This window comes from Triticum urartu, chromosome 5A, assembly GCF_056163025.1.
Source record: "Triticum urartu cultivar PI428250 chromosome 5A, HENAU_Tu73, whole genome shotgun sequence".
Taxonomy (NCBI): Eukaryota; Viridiplantae; Streptophyta; class Magnoliopsida; order Poales; family Poaceae; genus Triticum; species Triticum urartu.
Window position 1 is genome coordinate 622,951,975 of NC_141877.1, and position 17,555 is coordinate 622,969,529.

Genomic DNA, 17,555 nt, shown 5'->3' on the forward strand with positions numbered 1-17,555 from the left:
ATGCACCATCTTACTCCAGCGTGGAATTGTTGCCTATCCAGTTGAACCTTTGTCATTTACCTCTTTCCATTGCTCCTGATGTGTGTGCTATGTCTCAACTCAAGAGATGTTCTTACGTCTCATTCCGTGAGCTGATCTTGAGTGCTCGACCTTCGAGGAGATTGATTCCTGTAGGGTTTTCCTTTCTTTCTGTCGTCATCATGTTGGATGGAGTTCTCGGAGCAAGACGACGAGACAAAGATGGTGATTTAATCAACGCCTTTATGAAGTGCAACCTGGATCGTGAAGATTATGTTAGTTTGTGTTCCCCCTTCATCTTACCCTACACCTGAATCTCGGGGTGAGATTCTTGTTTAGTGGGGGTGAGCTGTCACAGCCCCAGTTCAGGCCTTGCCTGCCTTTGCTTTGGCATCCATGCATCATGTTTAAATTCCTTTTAAATGTGAATTGAGGAAAGTGGAAAACCTCAGAGATCATTTCTAAAAATGATCAACATTAAAAATTGCTTCAAACAAACCCAAGAAAATGTTCTTGTTAAGCTACAAAAATATTGGCAAGAAGTAAAACTCAAACCAATATTTTTGGGGTCTCAGGGATATTTATTTTGGACCTTTGAAATTAAATCAATAATTATTTGACTTTTGGATTATATTCATTTTATAAAGAATATATTTCAAAAGGCCCTGAAATTATTTATGTGCCTTTGGAAAAGTCCATAATGGCAACATACAGATATTCAGAAGGTTTTGCCCTGTTTTGATTTACTTTTGAATTTGAATCAGTGGCAAAATAATTAAAACAAAACAGAAAAAAACAGAAAATAGAAAACAGAATTAAAAAAAGAGGAACCTTACCGTGCAGCCCACCACTGTAGTGGCCTACTGGCCAAATCCAGCCCGGCCCACCAGGGGCAGCACTGTCTTCTTCCTCCTGCCAGGAGGAGAAGCAGCTGCGTGCCTGATGGCCGGCGAGCCGCGCTGGCTCCTCCCTGCCTGCGTGCCCCCCCTCGACTGCCTGGTCGCCACCACGACACCCCTGACCCCCTCTCACTCCCCCTCTCTCGCTCTGGACTCCCTCCCCCTCCTCTGCTCCCTCTCCCGCGTTCGACCACGGGCACCCGAGAGCGCCGACGAGCACCACCGGGGCCATCGTCCACCCCGCACCTCGTTGTTGCTTCCAGAGGAACCGCCATCGCCTTCTGCGTCATCTACACCAACCCATTCAACCGCGAGAGCCCTGTAGCATCGTTCCCGAGCTCGTCTTCTACCTTCAGCCGCCGGCAACCTCACCTTCGATTCGCCGCCGTCTCCGCGTCCCCAAGCTCGCCGACTTGCTCGTCCGACTCGCCGTGAGCCACTGACCCGAACCCCCTCCTTTGCGCTCCATTTGCACGATGTAGCCGTTGCTCCGCCGGAGACCGAACCACTCCGCCGCCCGAGCTTCTCGCCGTCGTGGCCAGAGTCGTCGAAGCTCCCAACTGAGCACACCCACGTGCTCACCGCGCCGCGTAGGTGCCATAGGAGCTAAGCACACCACTCCACGGCCACCGCAGCCCCATTCCCGAGTGCGCCCGAACTCCGGCCGCCGCCGAGGTCGACGCCGCGCACAACCCCGGCCACCCTAGTTGCTGCTGCTTGCTACGCTGGATGCGGGAGAGATCCAGCTCCCCGCGGATGCCCTCCGCCGCTCGTTTCGTCGCCTGTGCTGCGTTTCCGAGCCGCGCCGCCGTCTCGGGCCTCGCCGGCGTCATGTCGCCGGTGGGGTTGACCCATTTGACCACGTGGGCCCTGCCCCCTGGTCAAACCTAGATTAGGAGTTAAACTAACACTAATTTAGTTAGGTTAGCCGCTGACATGTGGGCCCCGACCCCACTGACATTTTATTTAGGCTTAATTTAAGGTTAATTAACCATATTAATTAGCTGAGTCAATGACATATGGGTCCCGCAGGTCAGGTTTGACCTGGCCGACCAGTTGACTCGCTGACATCACCCTTGCGCAATGCTGACGCAGTAAAGCTTTTCTAGGATTTTAAATAAATCAGAAATGATTTATTTATTTCAGAAAATAGCTAAAACTTCTAAAAAATCATAGAAAATAATCTATAACTCCAAATGAAATAATTTATATATGAAAAATTATCAGAAAAATTCAAGGAATCTGTTTATGGCATTTTCATGCATGTTAGAACAACTTATGGCTGATGTTTAGGCCAATTCACATAAATGGAATTTAAACTCTCACATGTGGAGTTTGAATTTGAACCTAGGGTTCAAACCAACTCCATTTAACATGTTGCTAGTTGCATTAGCTCAAACCACAGCATATTGACATGTCATGATCATGCAAAATATTATGCATTGCATTGATTGTGTTTCTTTCTCTGTTGCCAGTATTTGTCCCCTCTCGATAGACGTTGTTTCGACGTTGTGATCGTTGACACTGATGAAGACTCAATGCTATCTTCAGAAGTGCCAGGCAAGCAAAACCCCCTTGTTCATTCCGATACAATCCCACTCTCTCGCTCCTACTCTCTTTTACTACTTTAGGACAACAACGATTCAACTGTTACATGCTGCGGTAGTTGAACCCCTTTCCTCTGCATGACCTGTCATTGCCACAGTAAATAGATGAAACCCACTAGCATGAGTAGGAGTTGTTTGAGCCCTGATGTGCTTACTCATTCATGCTTGTTTGTCATGCCTGCTACTGCTTAGAGTTGAGTCAGGTCTGATTCATCGGGGATGAATCGGAGGTGTGTAAACATGTCCTACTGTTGAGAGCTAAGTGTGTGAACACGATTTGGTAAAGGTAGCGGTGAGAGGCCACGTAGGAGTACATGGTGGGTTGTCTCATTGAAACCGTCCTCAGGAACTGAGTTCTGTGTTTGTGATCCATGAAACAGTTACTACCACGCATTGGGCCCGAAACCAATGGACCCTCTCGGCTTCTTGATCACCCTTGTCCTCTGTCCAGGAGTTGCAACTAGTTTCTGGTGTTTATAGGATATGTGTTGGCGGCCGTGCGTAGCGCTGACCCTAGGGGTGGGCTATGATGCCGTAGATACACCGTGGCCGGGCATGCCGGGTGCCCGTTTGGTGTCTCGGAACCCTCTACACATCGTCCGGGGCCGTATGTGGAAACCTCGGCTGGACTCCCTGCGGATGGAACCTGGATAGGCGATAAACCTGGACTAGAGACTTGAGTGTTTAGGTAGGCCGTGGCCGACACCCTCGTTGGGCTTCCGCTTGAAGGTTGCCGGGTACATGTCGTGTAAACGGCGGTAAGTGGTGAGAGCGTGTGTGAAGAAGTACACCCCTGCAGGGTTAACATCATCTATTCGAATAGCCGTGTCTGCGATAATGGACTTCTGGGTTGCCTATAACAGTTCATAGACAAGTGAAAGTGGATACTCTAAAATGCGCAAGATAAGCGTGAGTGCTATGGATGGTGTTCTCGTAGGTAGACGAGAGCGGATCCATAGTAGTGTATTGAATGGTGAATATGTGGACTCGTGTGCGCCACCTCAAAAGAGTTGCTTGCAATCATAGTTCAGGTTAGCCACTGAGTCAGAGCTAGCTTGGTGCAGTTAAACTCCACCACCCCCCCCCTTGTTGATACCGATGCATATGTAGTTTAGTACTGATGTAAGTCTTGCTGAGTACCTTTGTACTCACGTTTGCTTAATTTATGTTTTGCAGAGAGATTTCAGTCTTGCTAGTAGTTCCGCATGGACTTCGACGTTTAGCTTGATACCTCAGCTACGATCTTGTGCCCTCGGCAGGATCTGGTAGATAGTCAGGCTTCTTAGCCTTTTTCATTTGTAGATGTCTGTTCTCAGACATGTTAAGCTTCCGCATGTGCTTTGACTTGTATGCTATGATTGTTGGGTCATGAGACCCATGTTTGTAATATCTCGCTCCTCGGAGCCTAATGAATAAGTACCTGAGTTGTAGAGTTATGTTGTGATGCCATGTTGTATTTACACATATCGAGCATATTGTGTGTATGATTGAAATGCTTGGTATGTGTGGGATCCGACAATCTAGTTGTTTATCCTTGGTGTTCTCTCTTTTGGGGAAATGTAGTCTAGTGCTTCCATGAGCCATAGTAGTCCGCTACAGCCCGGTTCACCGGAGTCTTGTTAGCCCAGCACTACTGCTCAGGACACTTGACTGGCCGGCATGTGTTTCACTTCGTTCCTGTGTCTGTCCCTTCGGGGAAATGTCACGCGGTGACATCCGGAGTCTTGTTAGCCAGTGCTACAGCCCGGATTCACACGCTGCTGACCGACACGCTCGATGTGATTCATGTATGCATGTCCCCATAGGTTAGTGCCGCTATGGGTTCACGATTAGCCATGTCGGCCCGGGTTCTCTGTCATATGGATGCTAGCGACATTATCATATACGTGAGCCAAAAGGCGCAAACGGTCCCGGGCCAGGTAAGGTGGCACCCGTGGAATACCGTGCGTGAGGCCGCAAAGTGATATGAAGTGTTACATGCTAGATCGGTGTGACTTAGGATCGGGGTCCTGACACAGATTGTCTAGGAGCAATGAAAGATCTAGTGCTAGCTCTATTGGTAGCAACTGACCTGATGTTCTTTGCTGGAGAAGACCTTGATGACCTGGTGTTCTTTGCTGGAGAAGACCTTGATCCATTGCTAGAAATAGTTGTGTTCTTCTTCTTGGGAGGTGGTACTACTGTTGCAGAAGAGGTGTTGGTCCTGCTCTTCTTGAGAGGTGGTGGTGCTGTTGTGTGATGCCCGGGTAATTAATCTATAGTAACCTTTGCTAATCATGCCAGGTCATCATAATTAAACTTTTGATCAACCTCACTTGTTTCAAACTGAGATCAAATTCAAATTCAAATAACAAGTCAAATTATAATTTCATAAAACAGTGAATTAAAAATGTTCAAAGGGTTATAAGTATTCACTAACCGATTAACAAACATCAAGCAACATTATTGGGAATGTTGATAGGCCTCTACCATATTTAAAACAGGAGCAAACAACATTTAAATTAACCATTTAAAGATAAACAAATATTTATCCCTTTTAAAATGTTTTGAAACTTTGCGTGCAGCTCCATTATATGACCCAATATTTATGTGGCAAGTTTTGTATTCAACAAAATTTATTTGATAGCTGGGACTAAATAAAAAATAGAAAATTAAATAAATGAAAAAAAGGAAAATACAAAACCAAAAACAAAGAAAAGTAAAAAAGCAAACCCCCTCACTGGGCTCCAGCCCAGCAGGCCACCGGCCCAACTGGGCCATGACCACCAGACCGGCCCAACCAGCCACACACACCCCCCCCACCCGAAACCTTATCCACTCCCCACTCCCCCCACATCGCTCTCCCCTCCCCCTCTTCCCCCAGCACCTCTCGATCCCATCTGGATCAGGGTGGGCTTCGAACGAGGGCGCCGACGCCTCTTCCCCTCGCTGCGTCGACCACCACCGCCCTGAGCTGCGTCGTCGCCCTTCTCCTCGCCGGACGCCCTCGTCGCCTCCTCCCCTGCGTCGCCGACGTCCCCGTCGACCACCCCCAGCCCCACTACCCATCCCCTACGGCCGCCGTGAGCACCTCCCGCTCCTCCCCCCTCTGTCGCCGGCGCCATCCACGTCACGCACGCGCACATCGCCCTATACGCGCCCCGAGCCGCGCCCCTGCAATCGCACGCCCGCTGTGCCGCCGCTGCCTCCCCCGCACGCCCCCCAGCACCTGCAGTCGCCCGCGCCGCGCCGCTCACCATCGTCGTCCGCACCTCCAGCCACCTTGCCATGTGCCCCGCCGGTGGTCGCCGCGGACCGCGCGCGCCCGCACGGCCACAGCTGCGCCGGCTCGCCGCGTGCCCGGCTCCTCTATGCGCCATTCTGCACACCCGCCGTCCGTCCCGCCTCTGACCGCTGGCCGCGCCCCATCTCCACGCCTCGCCCAGCCTTCCCGCGGCCGCCGCTTGCAGTCCCGTTCACCGCCCCGCATCCGCCTTTGCCCGCCACGGCCGGAGGCGAGTCCCGCTTAAGCCACGGCCTCGCCCCGGCGACCTCACCTGCCCCTCGGGTTCACCCGCTCGGGCGCTAGCGCCCCAGCGCCTGTGCCCGTTGTGGCCAGGGCCACTGATCACTGGGCCAGTGCCCCCTGGCCCTATGACATGTGGGGCCCCAACCCCCACAGAACGTTTTTTAAATAACAATAATAAAAATAAAAATAAAAATAATTAGTTAATTAATTAATTAATTAAAGAATTAATTAACTTAATTAATTTTTATTAATTAAACTAATCAAATAACTAAACTAATTAAACTGTTAGTCAATTAATTAATTACTCAATGATAGTGGGGCCCACCCCCCTAATTAATACTAATTAGGGTAATTAAAATGTTTAATTAAAATGTGTCACTGACCAGTGGGACCCACTGGTCAGGTTACTAGTCAACCCCTGTTGACTGCTGACGTCAGCATGACATCATGCTGATGTCATAAATCCAAATTCGAATTAAATTAAGTAATTAATTAAATTCCAGAAATTAATAAAATCTTTAGAAAATCATATCTTTTAATCCGTAACTCGGATTAAATTATTTTCAACATGAAAGTTTTTCAGAACGACGAGACGAACTCGGATACGTAGCCCGTTCATCCGCCACGCATCCCTGACCTATCGAACTCGCAACTTTCCCCCTCCGGCTCCTTTGCCCGAAAACGCAAAACACCGGGGATACTTTCCCGGATGTTTTCCCCCTTCGCCGGTATCACCTCATACCGCGTTAGGGCACCCCTAGCACCGATACTTGTCATGTCATGCATTGCTATGCATCTGTTTGCTTAAATATTTATTGTTTCTTCCCCCTCTTCTCTCTCTAGACACCGAGACCGACGCCGCTGCTACCCAGTACGACTACGGTGTTGACGACCCCTCTCACTTGCCAGAGCAACCAGGCAAGCCCCCCCCCCCTTGATCACCAGATATCGCCTACTCCCCTCTATAGTACATGCATTAGAGTAGTGTAGCATGTTACTGCTTTCCGTTAATCCTATTCTGATGCATAGCCTGTCATTGTTGCTACAACTGTTGATACCTTACCTGCAATCCTAAATGCTTAGTATAGGATGCTAGATTATCATTAGTGGCCCTACACTCTTATCCGTCTGCCATGCTATACTACTGGGCCGTGATCACTTCGGGAGGTGATCACGGGCATATGCTATACACTTTACACGGTTACATTACCTGTGATATTGTTCGGAGATGGGGGCTGAAGGGGCAGGTGGCTCCGTCCAGGTAGTGGTGGGCCTGGGTTCCCGACGGCCCGCAACTGTTACTTTGAGGCGAAGCGACAGGGCAGGTTGAGACCACCTAGGAGAGAGGTGGGCCTGGCCCTGGTCGGCGTTCGCGGTTACTTCAAAATAACACGCTTAACGAGATCTTGGTATTTGATCTGAGTCTGGCCACTGGCCTATACGCACTAACCATCTACGCGGGGACAATTATGGACACTCGACGTCGTGGTATCAGCCGAAGCCTTCGTGACGTCAGCGACTGAGCGGCGCGCGCCGGGTTGGACTGGAACGCCTACTCTTGTATAAGGAGGCTAGGCCTGCCCACCGGCCGCGTACGCAACGTGCAGGTGTGCAATGGGCGATGGGCCCAGACCCCTGCGCCATAGGATTTAGACCGGCGTGCTGACCTTTCTGTTGTGCCTAGGTAGGGTCGCGACGTGTTGATCTTCCGAGGCCGGGCATGACCCAGAAAAGTGTGTCCGGACAAAGGGGATCGAGCGTGTTGGGAAATGTGGTGCACCCCTGCAGGGAAGTTTATCTATTCGAATAGCCGTGTCCCTCGGTAAAAGGACGACCCGGAGTTGTACCTTGACCTTATGACAACTAGAACCGGATACTTAATAAAACACACCCTTCCAAGTGCCAGATACAACCGGTGATCGCTCTCCCACAGGGCGACGAGGGGAGGATCATCGGTTAGGATTATTACTATGCGATGTTACTTGGTGAAATTACCATCTACTCTCTTCTTCTGCTGCAAGATGGAGGTTACCAGAAGCGTAGTCTTCGATAGGGCTAGCTATCCCCCTCTTATTCCGGCATTCTGCAGTTCAGTCCACATATGATAACCTTATTCCATTTGATACCAATGCATACATATGTAGTGTAGCTCCTTGCTTGGGAGTACTTTGGGTGAGTACTCACGGTTGCTTTGCTCCCTCTTTGCCCCCTTTCTATACTCGATTGCTGCGACCAGACGTTGGAGCCCAGGAGCCAGACGCCACCGTCGGCGGTGACTACTACTACTCGGGAGGTGCCTACTACTACGTGCAGTCCGCTGACGACGACCAGGAGTAGTTTAGGAGGATCCCCGGCAGGAGGCCTGCGCCTCTTTCGATCTGTACCCCAGTTTGTGCTAGCCTTCTTAAGGCAACTTGTTTAACTTATGTCTGTACTCAGATATTGTTGCTTCCGCTGACTCGTCTATGATCGAGCTCTTGTATTCGAGCCCTCGAGGCCCATGGCTTGTAATATGATGCTTGTATGACTTATTTTTATTTGTAGAGTTGTGTTGTGATATCTTCCCGTGAGTCCCTGATCTTGATCGTACACATTTGCGTGTATGATTAGTGTACGGTCAAATTGGGGGCGTAACAAGTTGGTATCAGAGCCGACTGCCTGTAGGAATCCCCCTTCCACACTCCTTGGCCGAAGTTGAGTCTAGTCGTTACAAAACTTTTACTAACATGGCTGTGTGGCTTACGGGCCCACGTCGCCATTGGGTGGTAATAGAATCTTTTACTCCTTGTCTATACTCTGGGACTCTGATCTCTCTTCTATTCGGGTTAAATGAATTTTGCTAAATCTAACATTAGGATCTCGTTATCACTTTCACCCGGAGAGCCCCTTATTACTGATGATTGTCTGCTGCACGTGAAGACCCTGAAAATACTCTCCGCTGTTATCTCGAGAACTTGTGCTCATTGCGTTTGCAATTCCCTTCCACCGTCAACCCCTATAGATAACTACATGCACTTGCCATTCTTACCTTAGTCCCCAGTTACTCTTGTTATTATCCCGAAATACTCGTTGTTCCGAGAATCCTTGTGCCTACTGCCTTGCAGTTCCTTGTTACATGAATACCCATACGGATATTTCCTCGCACTTGTCGAGTATCCGCTCATCCCCAGTTGTTCAGGTGTTTCACAAAGGTCTTCGAAATACCATTCGATCTCCTGAAAATCATCAACATCCTATTGCTCTTGAAATTCTTTGCTTGCTTGCATTATGGTTAATCCCATAAGTATAGTAATCTTATTGGCATTCTTTGCCACCGTCATTTTGATCCTATTGATTCAACATGAGTGCGAATGCACGCAATCATCAGTCGGATCCTAGAATTCATCCTTCCGGCTCAGACGCCAGTTTAAACATGAGCTGGATCTCGACCAATCAATTGACCATCGATCGTACTCCTAAGGCTATTCAACTTATGCATCCCTGATCAGAGCATTGCTTCTGATCCCTTGTCTTGGTATTGATAATTCCTTTGCATTTGAGCCTTGAATTAGTCAGTTGTTTCTAAAGTATGATCTCCTTGCATTGTTTCTCCCTCTGGTTGAGTACCGATGCTCACACCAGATCCCTTGAGGACCACCAGATCCTTTATTGGATTATTATTCGACAGTCTCCTCCTTATTCAATAACCTTGTGAGCCTTTCCTCGGATACATAATGCTTTTGGTGAATTGTATCCTCTGTTTTCTCAACCATGCTCTGTTTTCGAGCTGGTGGTATTTACGATTAAAGCTTGTGGTATAGGATTCCATGATACCCTGATGGGTTGAACCTATGCCTTTCTTAATCTGTGTGAACCTGAAAGTTGGCACGGGTCATACTCCTCTGGTAATTCACCAGGTAGGTTTTGACACTGAAATCATTTTTAACTAGAGCATTGAATGAAAGGTTATGCATTGGAGAAGTGGGAGTCGACCTTGAACTTTGTGCTCATGCCCATGGACACAATGTATACCTTATCATGGAAGCTTCTTTTAAAATAATTATTCCCTTATTATAAGTTCACCTTGTATCTGTGGATGTGGTTCCGACCATGTTCTCCTTTAAATACCATTACTCGTGCAAGTTTACGCATTTGTCTTCTGCAGAGCAATACCCCAGTCCAACCTCCACTTTGGTCTGTCGTCGAGTATTACCCCATGGTATCTCGAGATATTAGGGGACATCATAACTTCTTATGGGTTCTTCATCAACTATTATTACTCACCGGCTCCAATTATTCCTAGGTTCTGGGTTGTCGTCAACCGAGAACACCGAATAGTGAATCGAGTCCGCACTCCGATTCAATAACCCTAAATAAATTTCGTTGCTTATGAGTTTAAATAATCCTTCAAGTCATTCCTAGCTTGATCGGCTATATCCTTATCGTGCTGCTCTTAACTGTGCTACCTGGTCCTTCTTCCCGGAGCACAAATTTCGATGGTGAGATGATCTTACAATCGATCTTCCTCGTCATATCGTTTGTCCTTGAACAGCAAGCTTGATTTCGAGTTTGTGTCATACCCATGGTTCCAATAACCTTTCGCTTCACCATTCCTTTCACTTGATGTCATCGCCGATCGATTACATCTTCGTGGAGCCTCTCGACTAAATTTGTCGTGGTCATCAAACAACATTTTGATTCCTTCCAGAATATCAACCAAATGGATGATGGAAGGTAACCATCCTTGTCCCTCGATGATTTGTGTTATCACCGACAACATTATTGCCTTCCCTCCAACACAGACTTGTTCGTGTTTTGTGTTATACCTGGAGACCCGTGCTATCCAGCAATTATTCTTCGATACCTTGGAGTATTACCATCTTTTAGGTCAAGAATGTCGTGAGAATTTCACCACCTCCTAAGAATTCTTGATACAGGTAATACTTATCCCCATGACAATACCAACAGGTGAACGGTGCTGTTTGGATTTTGCCCTTCTAGCAACCCTATTGCTTTGAAGTTAATGGTCGAACATTCATTCTTAGACTATTGATCACTGAATCACCATTCTAACATTTGATCATGCTACCTAAGGCCCAACTTTGGGTACCCTTTTCCACTAATGTTTAATTGTATATATTTTTCCTTGAGCATACATCATTATATCATTTGATCCGACAAATGTTATCTCCTTGTTCACATAACTGTGGAAATCCATCTTTTTGGATACCTTGTTGTATTATCGCTGAGTCCATCAGCCACCTCCTCATCCTCTCCTTGGCTTAATGATGAATCCCTTCGTGTATCCAGAGTCCGACCTTTCCTAAAGACCATGTCAATGCTATCTCAAAGCATGTCTGTGGTACTCCGATTTTCAACAAGAACATTTGAAGCCCAATGCTAAATGTTTCGTGCTCAATTATCCAAACACCGTTGTATGGGTAGTGCCATGAAGTTTCTCTCCCCTTACCTAAAGGGTTTTCTACATTATATCTTGTCATAGAAATTAGGCTCTGCTTGTCCTTGGGAAGGATATGCCCCTGGAATATGTGTTTAAACACAATTTTCCTTTCCATTGTTCTGTTTAACCTGATAATCGTATTTTCCTTTCCATTGTTTGGTTTAACCTTTCTTGTGATCTATATGATCTAAGCAGTAATAATTCACTGCTTATGTAAACGCATCGGTGTACAACTCTGTCTGTGAGACCCTGTTGCTATTGTTGATGACATTCCGATAGCCACTGATGGACGAGAACTTTGCCTATTGGTCCACCTCGTTCAACGAGCAGGAAAAAGGTTCTCTTCGTCCCTCGCCCTTGGTACCGATGTTGTTGCCAACATAACTAACTGGCTACCCCCTGACATGCCTTGCTTACATGATCGTGCAAGACGTCACCATCCTTCCTACTTTTAACCCACATGGTGGGCCCATAACCCATAGTTCCACAGGATCGAAACCTGACTCTCCTGTACACTCCCTATTCCCAAGGTTGTTCCTCACACATGGCCTCGTATGTAATTCATGAGTCACCTTCCTAGTGATCTATTCTGGTATCAGACGCAATACTTATTCCCATTGCTTTGAGCCCCTTTTCGAGCCCGGTTTCAGGCATCGAACGGTTGCCTGCTCGCTCGAAACATCCCATGAAACCTCATTACTTTGCTCTTGATATTTTCTTAAGTTTCAATTCGAGAGTTACTTTCTCCCACCTTCCCCGATGTTATCAACCAGATAGTCAACATTGTACAGGTTCGTTCTCCTAGAATACCCCCCTTTTTCTTTCGTAAGTACGATGGAACCCCCGAAGAAAGGATGCCGACTTCATCTTGATGACTTGAAGCAGAAAAAGGAAGACATCAATATAATGGATCGACCACTTCGAGAAGAGGAACCAAGACCGAGAAGATCCGTTAGCATTCGGTAACTAGATCTTTCCTCCCTTCTCTACCTCTTAAATCTCGGAACGAGATTTCTTGTAGTGAAGGAGAATTGTGACGCCCGGGTAATTAATCTATAGTAACCCTTTGCTAATCATGCCAGGTCATCATAATTAAACTTTTGATCAACCTCACTTGTTTCAAACTAAGATCAAATTCAAATTCAAATAACAAGTCAAATTATAATTTCATAAAACAGTGAATTAAAAATGTTCAAAGGGTTGTAAGTATTCACTAACCGATTAACAAACATCAAGCAACATTATTGGGAATGTTGATAGGCCTCTACGATATTTAAAACAGGAGCAAACAACATTTAAATTAACCATTTAAAAATAAACAAATATTTATCCCTTTTAAAATGTTTTGAAACTTTGCATGCAGCTCCATTATTTGACCCAATATTTATGTGGCAAGTTTTGTATTCAACAAAATTTATTTGATAGCTGGGACTAAATAAAAAACAGAAAATTAAATAAATGAAAAAAAGGAAAATACAAAACCGAAAACAAAGAAAAGTAAAAAGCAAACCCCCTCAGTGGGCTCCGGCCCAGCAGGCCACTAGCCCAACTGGGCCATGACCCACCAGGCCGGCCCAACCGGCCACACCCCCCCACTCCCTTATCCCCTCGCACAACCCACCCGAAACCTTATCCACTCCCCACTGCCCCCCACGTCGCTCTCCCCTCCCCCTCTTCACCCACCACCTCTCGATCCCATCTGGATCGGGGTAGGCTTCGAACGAAGGCGCCGACGCCTCTTCCCCTCGCTGCGTCGACCACCACCGCCCGGAGCTGTGTCGTCGCCCTTCTCCTCGCCGGACGCCCTCGTCGCCTCCTCCCCTGCGTTGCCAACGTCCCCGTCGACCACCCCGAGCCCCACTGCCCATCCCCTACGGCCGCCGTGAGCACCTCCCGCTCCTCCCCCTCTGTTGCCGGCGCCGTCCACGTCACGCATGCGCACATCGCCCCATACGCGCCCCTAGCCGCGCCCCTGCAAGCGCACGCCCGCTGTGCCGCCGCTGCCTCCCCCGCACGCCCCCCAGCACCTGCAGTCGCCCGCGCCGCGCCGCTCACCATCGTCATCCGCACCTCCAGCCACCTTGCCCTGTGCCCCGCCGGTGGTCTCCGCGGACCGCGCGCGCCCGCACGGCCACAGCCGCGCCGGCTCCTCTATGCGCCATTCTGCACACCCGCCATCCGTCCCGCCTTTGACCGCTGGCCGCGCCCCATCTCCACGCCTCGCCCAGCCTTCCCGCGGCCGCCGCTTGCAGTCCTCTTCGCCGCCCTGCGTCCGTCTTTGCCCGCCGCGGCCGGCCAGCGAGTCCCGCTTAAGCCACGGCCTCGCCCCGGTGACCTCCACCTGCCCCTCGGGTTCACCCGCTCGGGCGCTAGCGCCCCAGCGCCTGTGCCCGTTGTGGCCAGGGCCACTGACCACTGGGCCAGTGCCCCCTGGCCCTATGACATGTGGGGCCCCAACCCCCACAGAATGTTTTTTTAAAAATAACAATAATAAAAATAAAAATAATTAATTAATTAATTAATTAAAGAATCAATTAACTTAATTAATTTTGATTAATTAAACTAATCAAATAACTAAACTAATTAAACTGTTAGTCAATTAATTAATTACTCAATGATAGTGGGGCCCACCCCCCTAATTAATACTAATTAGGGTAATTAAAATGTGTCACTGACCAGTGGGACCCACTTGTCAGGTTGACCAGTCAACCCCTGTTGACTGCTGACGTCAGCATGACATCATGCTGATCTCATAAATCCAAATTCAAATTAAATTAAATAATTAATTAAATTCCAGAAATTAATAAAATCTTTAGAAAATCATATCTTTTAATCCGTAACTTGGATTAAATTATTTTCAACATGAAAGTTGTTCAGAACGACGTGACGAACCCGGATACGCAGCCCGTTCGTCCGCTACGCATCCCTGACCTATCGAACTCGCAACTTTCCCCCTCCGGCTCCTCTGCCCGAAAATGCAAAACACCGGGGATACTTTCCCGGATGTTTTCCCCCTTCGCCGGTATCACCTCATACCGCGTTAGGGCACCCCTAGCACCGATACTTGTCATGTCATGCATCGCTATGCATCTGTTTGCTTTACTATTTATTGTTTCTTCCCCCTCTTCTCTCGCTAGACACCGAGACCGACGCCGCTGCTACCCAGTACGACTACGGTGTTGATGACCCCTCTCTCTTGCCAGAGCAACCAGGCAAGCCCACCCTCCTTGATCACCAGATATCGCCTACTCCCCTCTATACTACTTGCATTAGAGTAGTGTAGCATGTTACTGCTTTCCGTTAATCCTATTCTGATGCATAGCATGTCATTGTTGCTACAACTGTTGATACCTTACCTGCAATCCTAAATGCTTAGTATAGGATGCTAGATTATCATTAGTGGCCCTACACTCTTGTCCGTCTGCCATGCTATACTACTGGGTCGTGATCACTTCGGGAGGTGATCACGGGCATATGCTATACACTTTACACTGTTACATTACCTGTGATACTGTTCGGAGATGGGGGCTGAAGGGGCAGGTGGCTCCATCCAGGTAGTGGTGGGCCTGGGTTCCCGACGGCCCCCGACTGTTACTTTGAGGCGGAGCGACAGGGCAGGTTGAGACCACCTAGGAGAGAGGTGGGCCTGGCCCTGGTCGGCGTTCGCGGTTACTTAAAATAACATGCTTAACGAGATCTTGGTATTTGATCTGAGTCTGGCCACTGGCCTATACGCACTAACCATTGACGTGGGGACAGTTATGGGCACTCGACGTCGTGGTATCAGCCGAATCCTTCATGACGTCAGCGACTAAGCGGCGCGCGCCGGGTTGGACTGGAACGACTACTCTTGTATAAGGGAGGCTAGGTCTGCTCACCGGCCGCGTACGCAACATGCAGGTGTGCAATGGGCGATGGGCCCAGACCCCTGCGCCATAGGATTTAGACCGGTGTGCTGACCTCTCTGTTGTGCCTAGCTAGGGCTACGACGTGTTGATCTTCCGAGGCCGGGCATGACCCAGAAAAGTGTGTCCGAACAAAGGGGATCGAGCGTGTTGGGAAATGTGGTGCACATATGATAACCTTATTCCATTTGATACCAATGCATACATATGTAGTGTAGCTCCTTGCTTGGGAGTACTTTGGATGAGTACTCACGGTTGCTTTGCTCCCTCTTTGCCCCCTTTCTATACTCGATTGCTGCGACCAGATGTTGGAGCCCAGGAGCCAGACGCCACCGTCGACGGCGACTACTACTACTCGGGAGGTGCCTACTACTACGTGCAGTCCACTGACGACGACCAAGAGTAGTTTAGGAGGATCCCAGGCAGGAGGCCTACGCCTCTTTCGACCTGTACCCCAGTTTGTGCTAGCCTTCTTAAGGCAACTTGTTTAACTTATGTCTGTACTCAGATATTGTTGCTTCCGCTGACTCGTCTATGATCGAGCTCTTGTATTCGAGCCCTCGAGGCCCATGGCTTGTAATATGATGCTTGTATGACTTATTTTTATTTGTAGAGTTGTGTTGTGATATCTTCTCGTGAGTCCCTGATCTTGATCGTACACATTTGCATGTATGATTAGTGTACGGTCAAATTGGGGGCGTCACATGTTGTTGTAGCTGGTGTTGCCCTCTTCCTTGACCTAGAAGCTGTCTGTGTTGACTCATTTGTTATTGGAGGAGGATTTGGTGCAGGTGCAGAGGCAGCAGGTACCCTTGGTGGCCTTTGTGCAGTTGTAGCTAGTGAAGAACCAACCTTAGAGTAGTTTGCTCTATTTTCCTACACAACAATATTAGTTAGAACTATTTTCCTACAAATGAAATGAATGTAACAATGCAATGCAATGAATGTAACAATGGAATCAATGAACATACTTGGTGCTTGTTCAGCCTCATCTGGAACTTAGGTTTCAAAGGGACACCACAATTGTTGATCCTGTGCCCTTGCTTCTTGCAGTTGCTGCATGTCATTGTACCAATCCTAGAAGTATCCTTTTTAGCTGGCACCTCAAACAGGCTTTTCCTCCTGGCAGTTTGTTTTTTTACCTTTTTTCTCTAAAAACAGGGGGAGAAATATCATCACCAGGTGTATGAGGCCAATGGTCAGGACCTGGCACAAGGAATATTATGTGCTTATATGTTTCACAATACATGGGTTTCTTGAAGAAAGCAGAAACATAGTCTTCAGAGTGTATCTTCACTTTCTGCATTGCAGCAATGTCATGACTGCAGGGGATAGCTGTCATGTCCCACGTGCTACAGTCACAGGTCTCATTGTTCAAATTAACACAATATGTGTTTACAGAGCTACTTGTGACCTGCCATATCCCTGGCCCTGCCATGTATGCTTCACAATATTTAGCCCACTTCTTCCCCTCTTCTAAAATCTCTGAATAAGTAGGTGTGATTTCCCATCTGCATGTCTCTGTCTTCTCTCTGATCTTCTGAAACTTAATCATCAGCTTTGTTCTTATGCCCTCTAACATAGTCCTGATTGGCTTGTTCCTAACATCCAATATCATTCTATTGAAAACCTCACTAAGGTTGTTTACTATCAGGTCTGTTTTGCACACAGTGTCCATTTTATACCCAGCCCAGGTATGCTCTGGTATCTGTGACAACCACTGCCAAGCTTCTAAACTTTCTTTTTTCAAATTCTCCATGCCTAAATCATGTCCATGTTTGGTAAAGGAATAGGCAGCCTGATCTAAATGTTTCTTAAGTTCCTCTCCTCTGAAGCCAGCAGATGGGAAATTGGCATAAATATGTCTAAGACAAAACCTTTGTGGAGAGTCAGGGAATACATCATCTATTGCATTCAACAATCCCTGTTCAATGTAAGGTAATCTTAAGTGTTACTCATCTACTGAATAACATTTTACTCATGGCAAATGTTAAGGCAAATGTAAAGACTAGGTTCAGAACAATACCTTCTGCCTGTCAGACATAATTGTGTATTTGCCAAACTTATTGCCAGTTCCAATGACTGTTCTCAACTATGAGAGAAACCATGTCCAACTGTCTGTCTCTTCCTTATCAACAACACCAAAAGCTATTGGGAAGATGTTATTGTTGCCATCCC

The 17,555-nt window shown here is 47.8% G+C and overlaps 1 protein-coding gene across 1 annotated transcript in view; it reads right to left on the reverse strand.

Moving 5' to 3' along the window:
* LOC147973467 (uncharacterized) overlaps positions 1–16,369 on the reverse strand; it is a 39,986-nt gene extending 23,617 nt beyond the window's left edge. The window contains exons 1-3 of the mRNA XM_087525014.1: positions 16,349–16,369; positions 16,082–16,253; positions 4,541–4,752 (exon numbers count right to left, since the gene is read on the reverse strand). Of these exons, the coding sequence (XP_087381140.1) occupies positions 4,541–4,752; positions 16,082–16,253; positions 16,349–16,369 (405 nt within the window). The remainder of the gene's footprint in view (positions 1–4,540; positions 4,753–16,081; positions 16,254–16,348) is intronic.
* Positions 16,370–17,555: the final 1,186 nt, after the last annotated feature.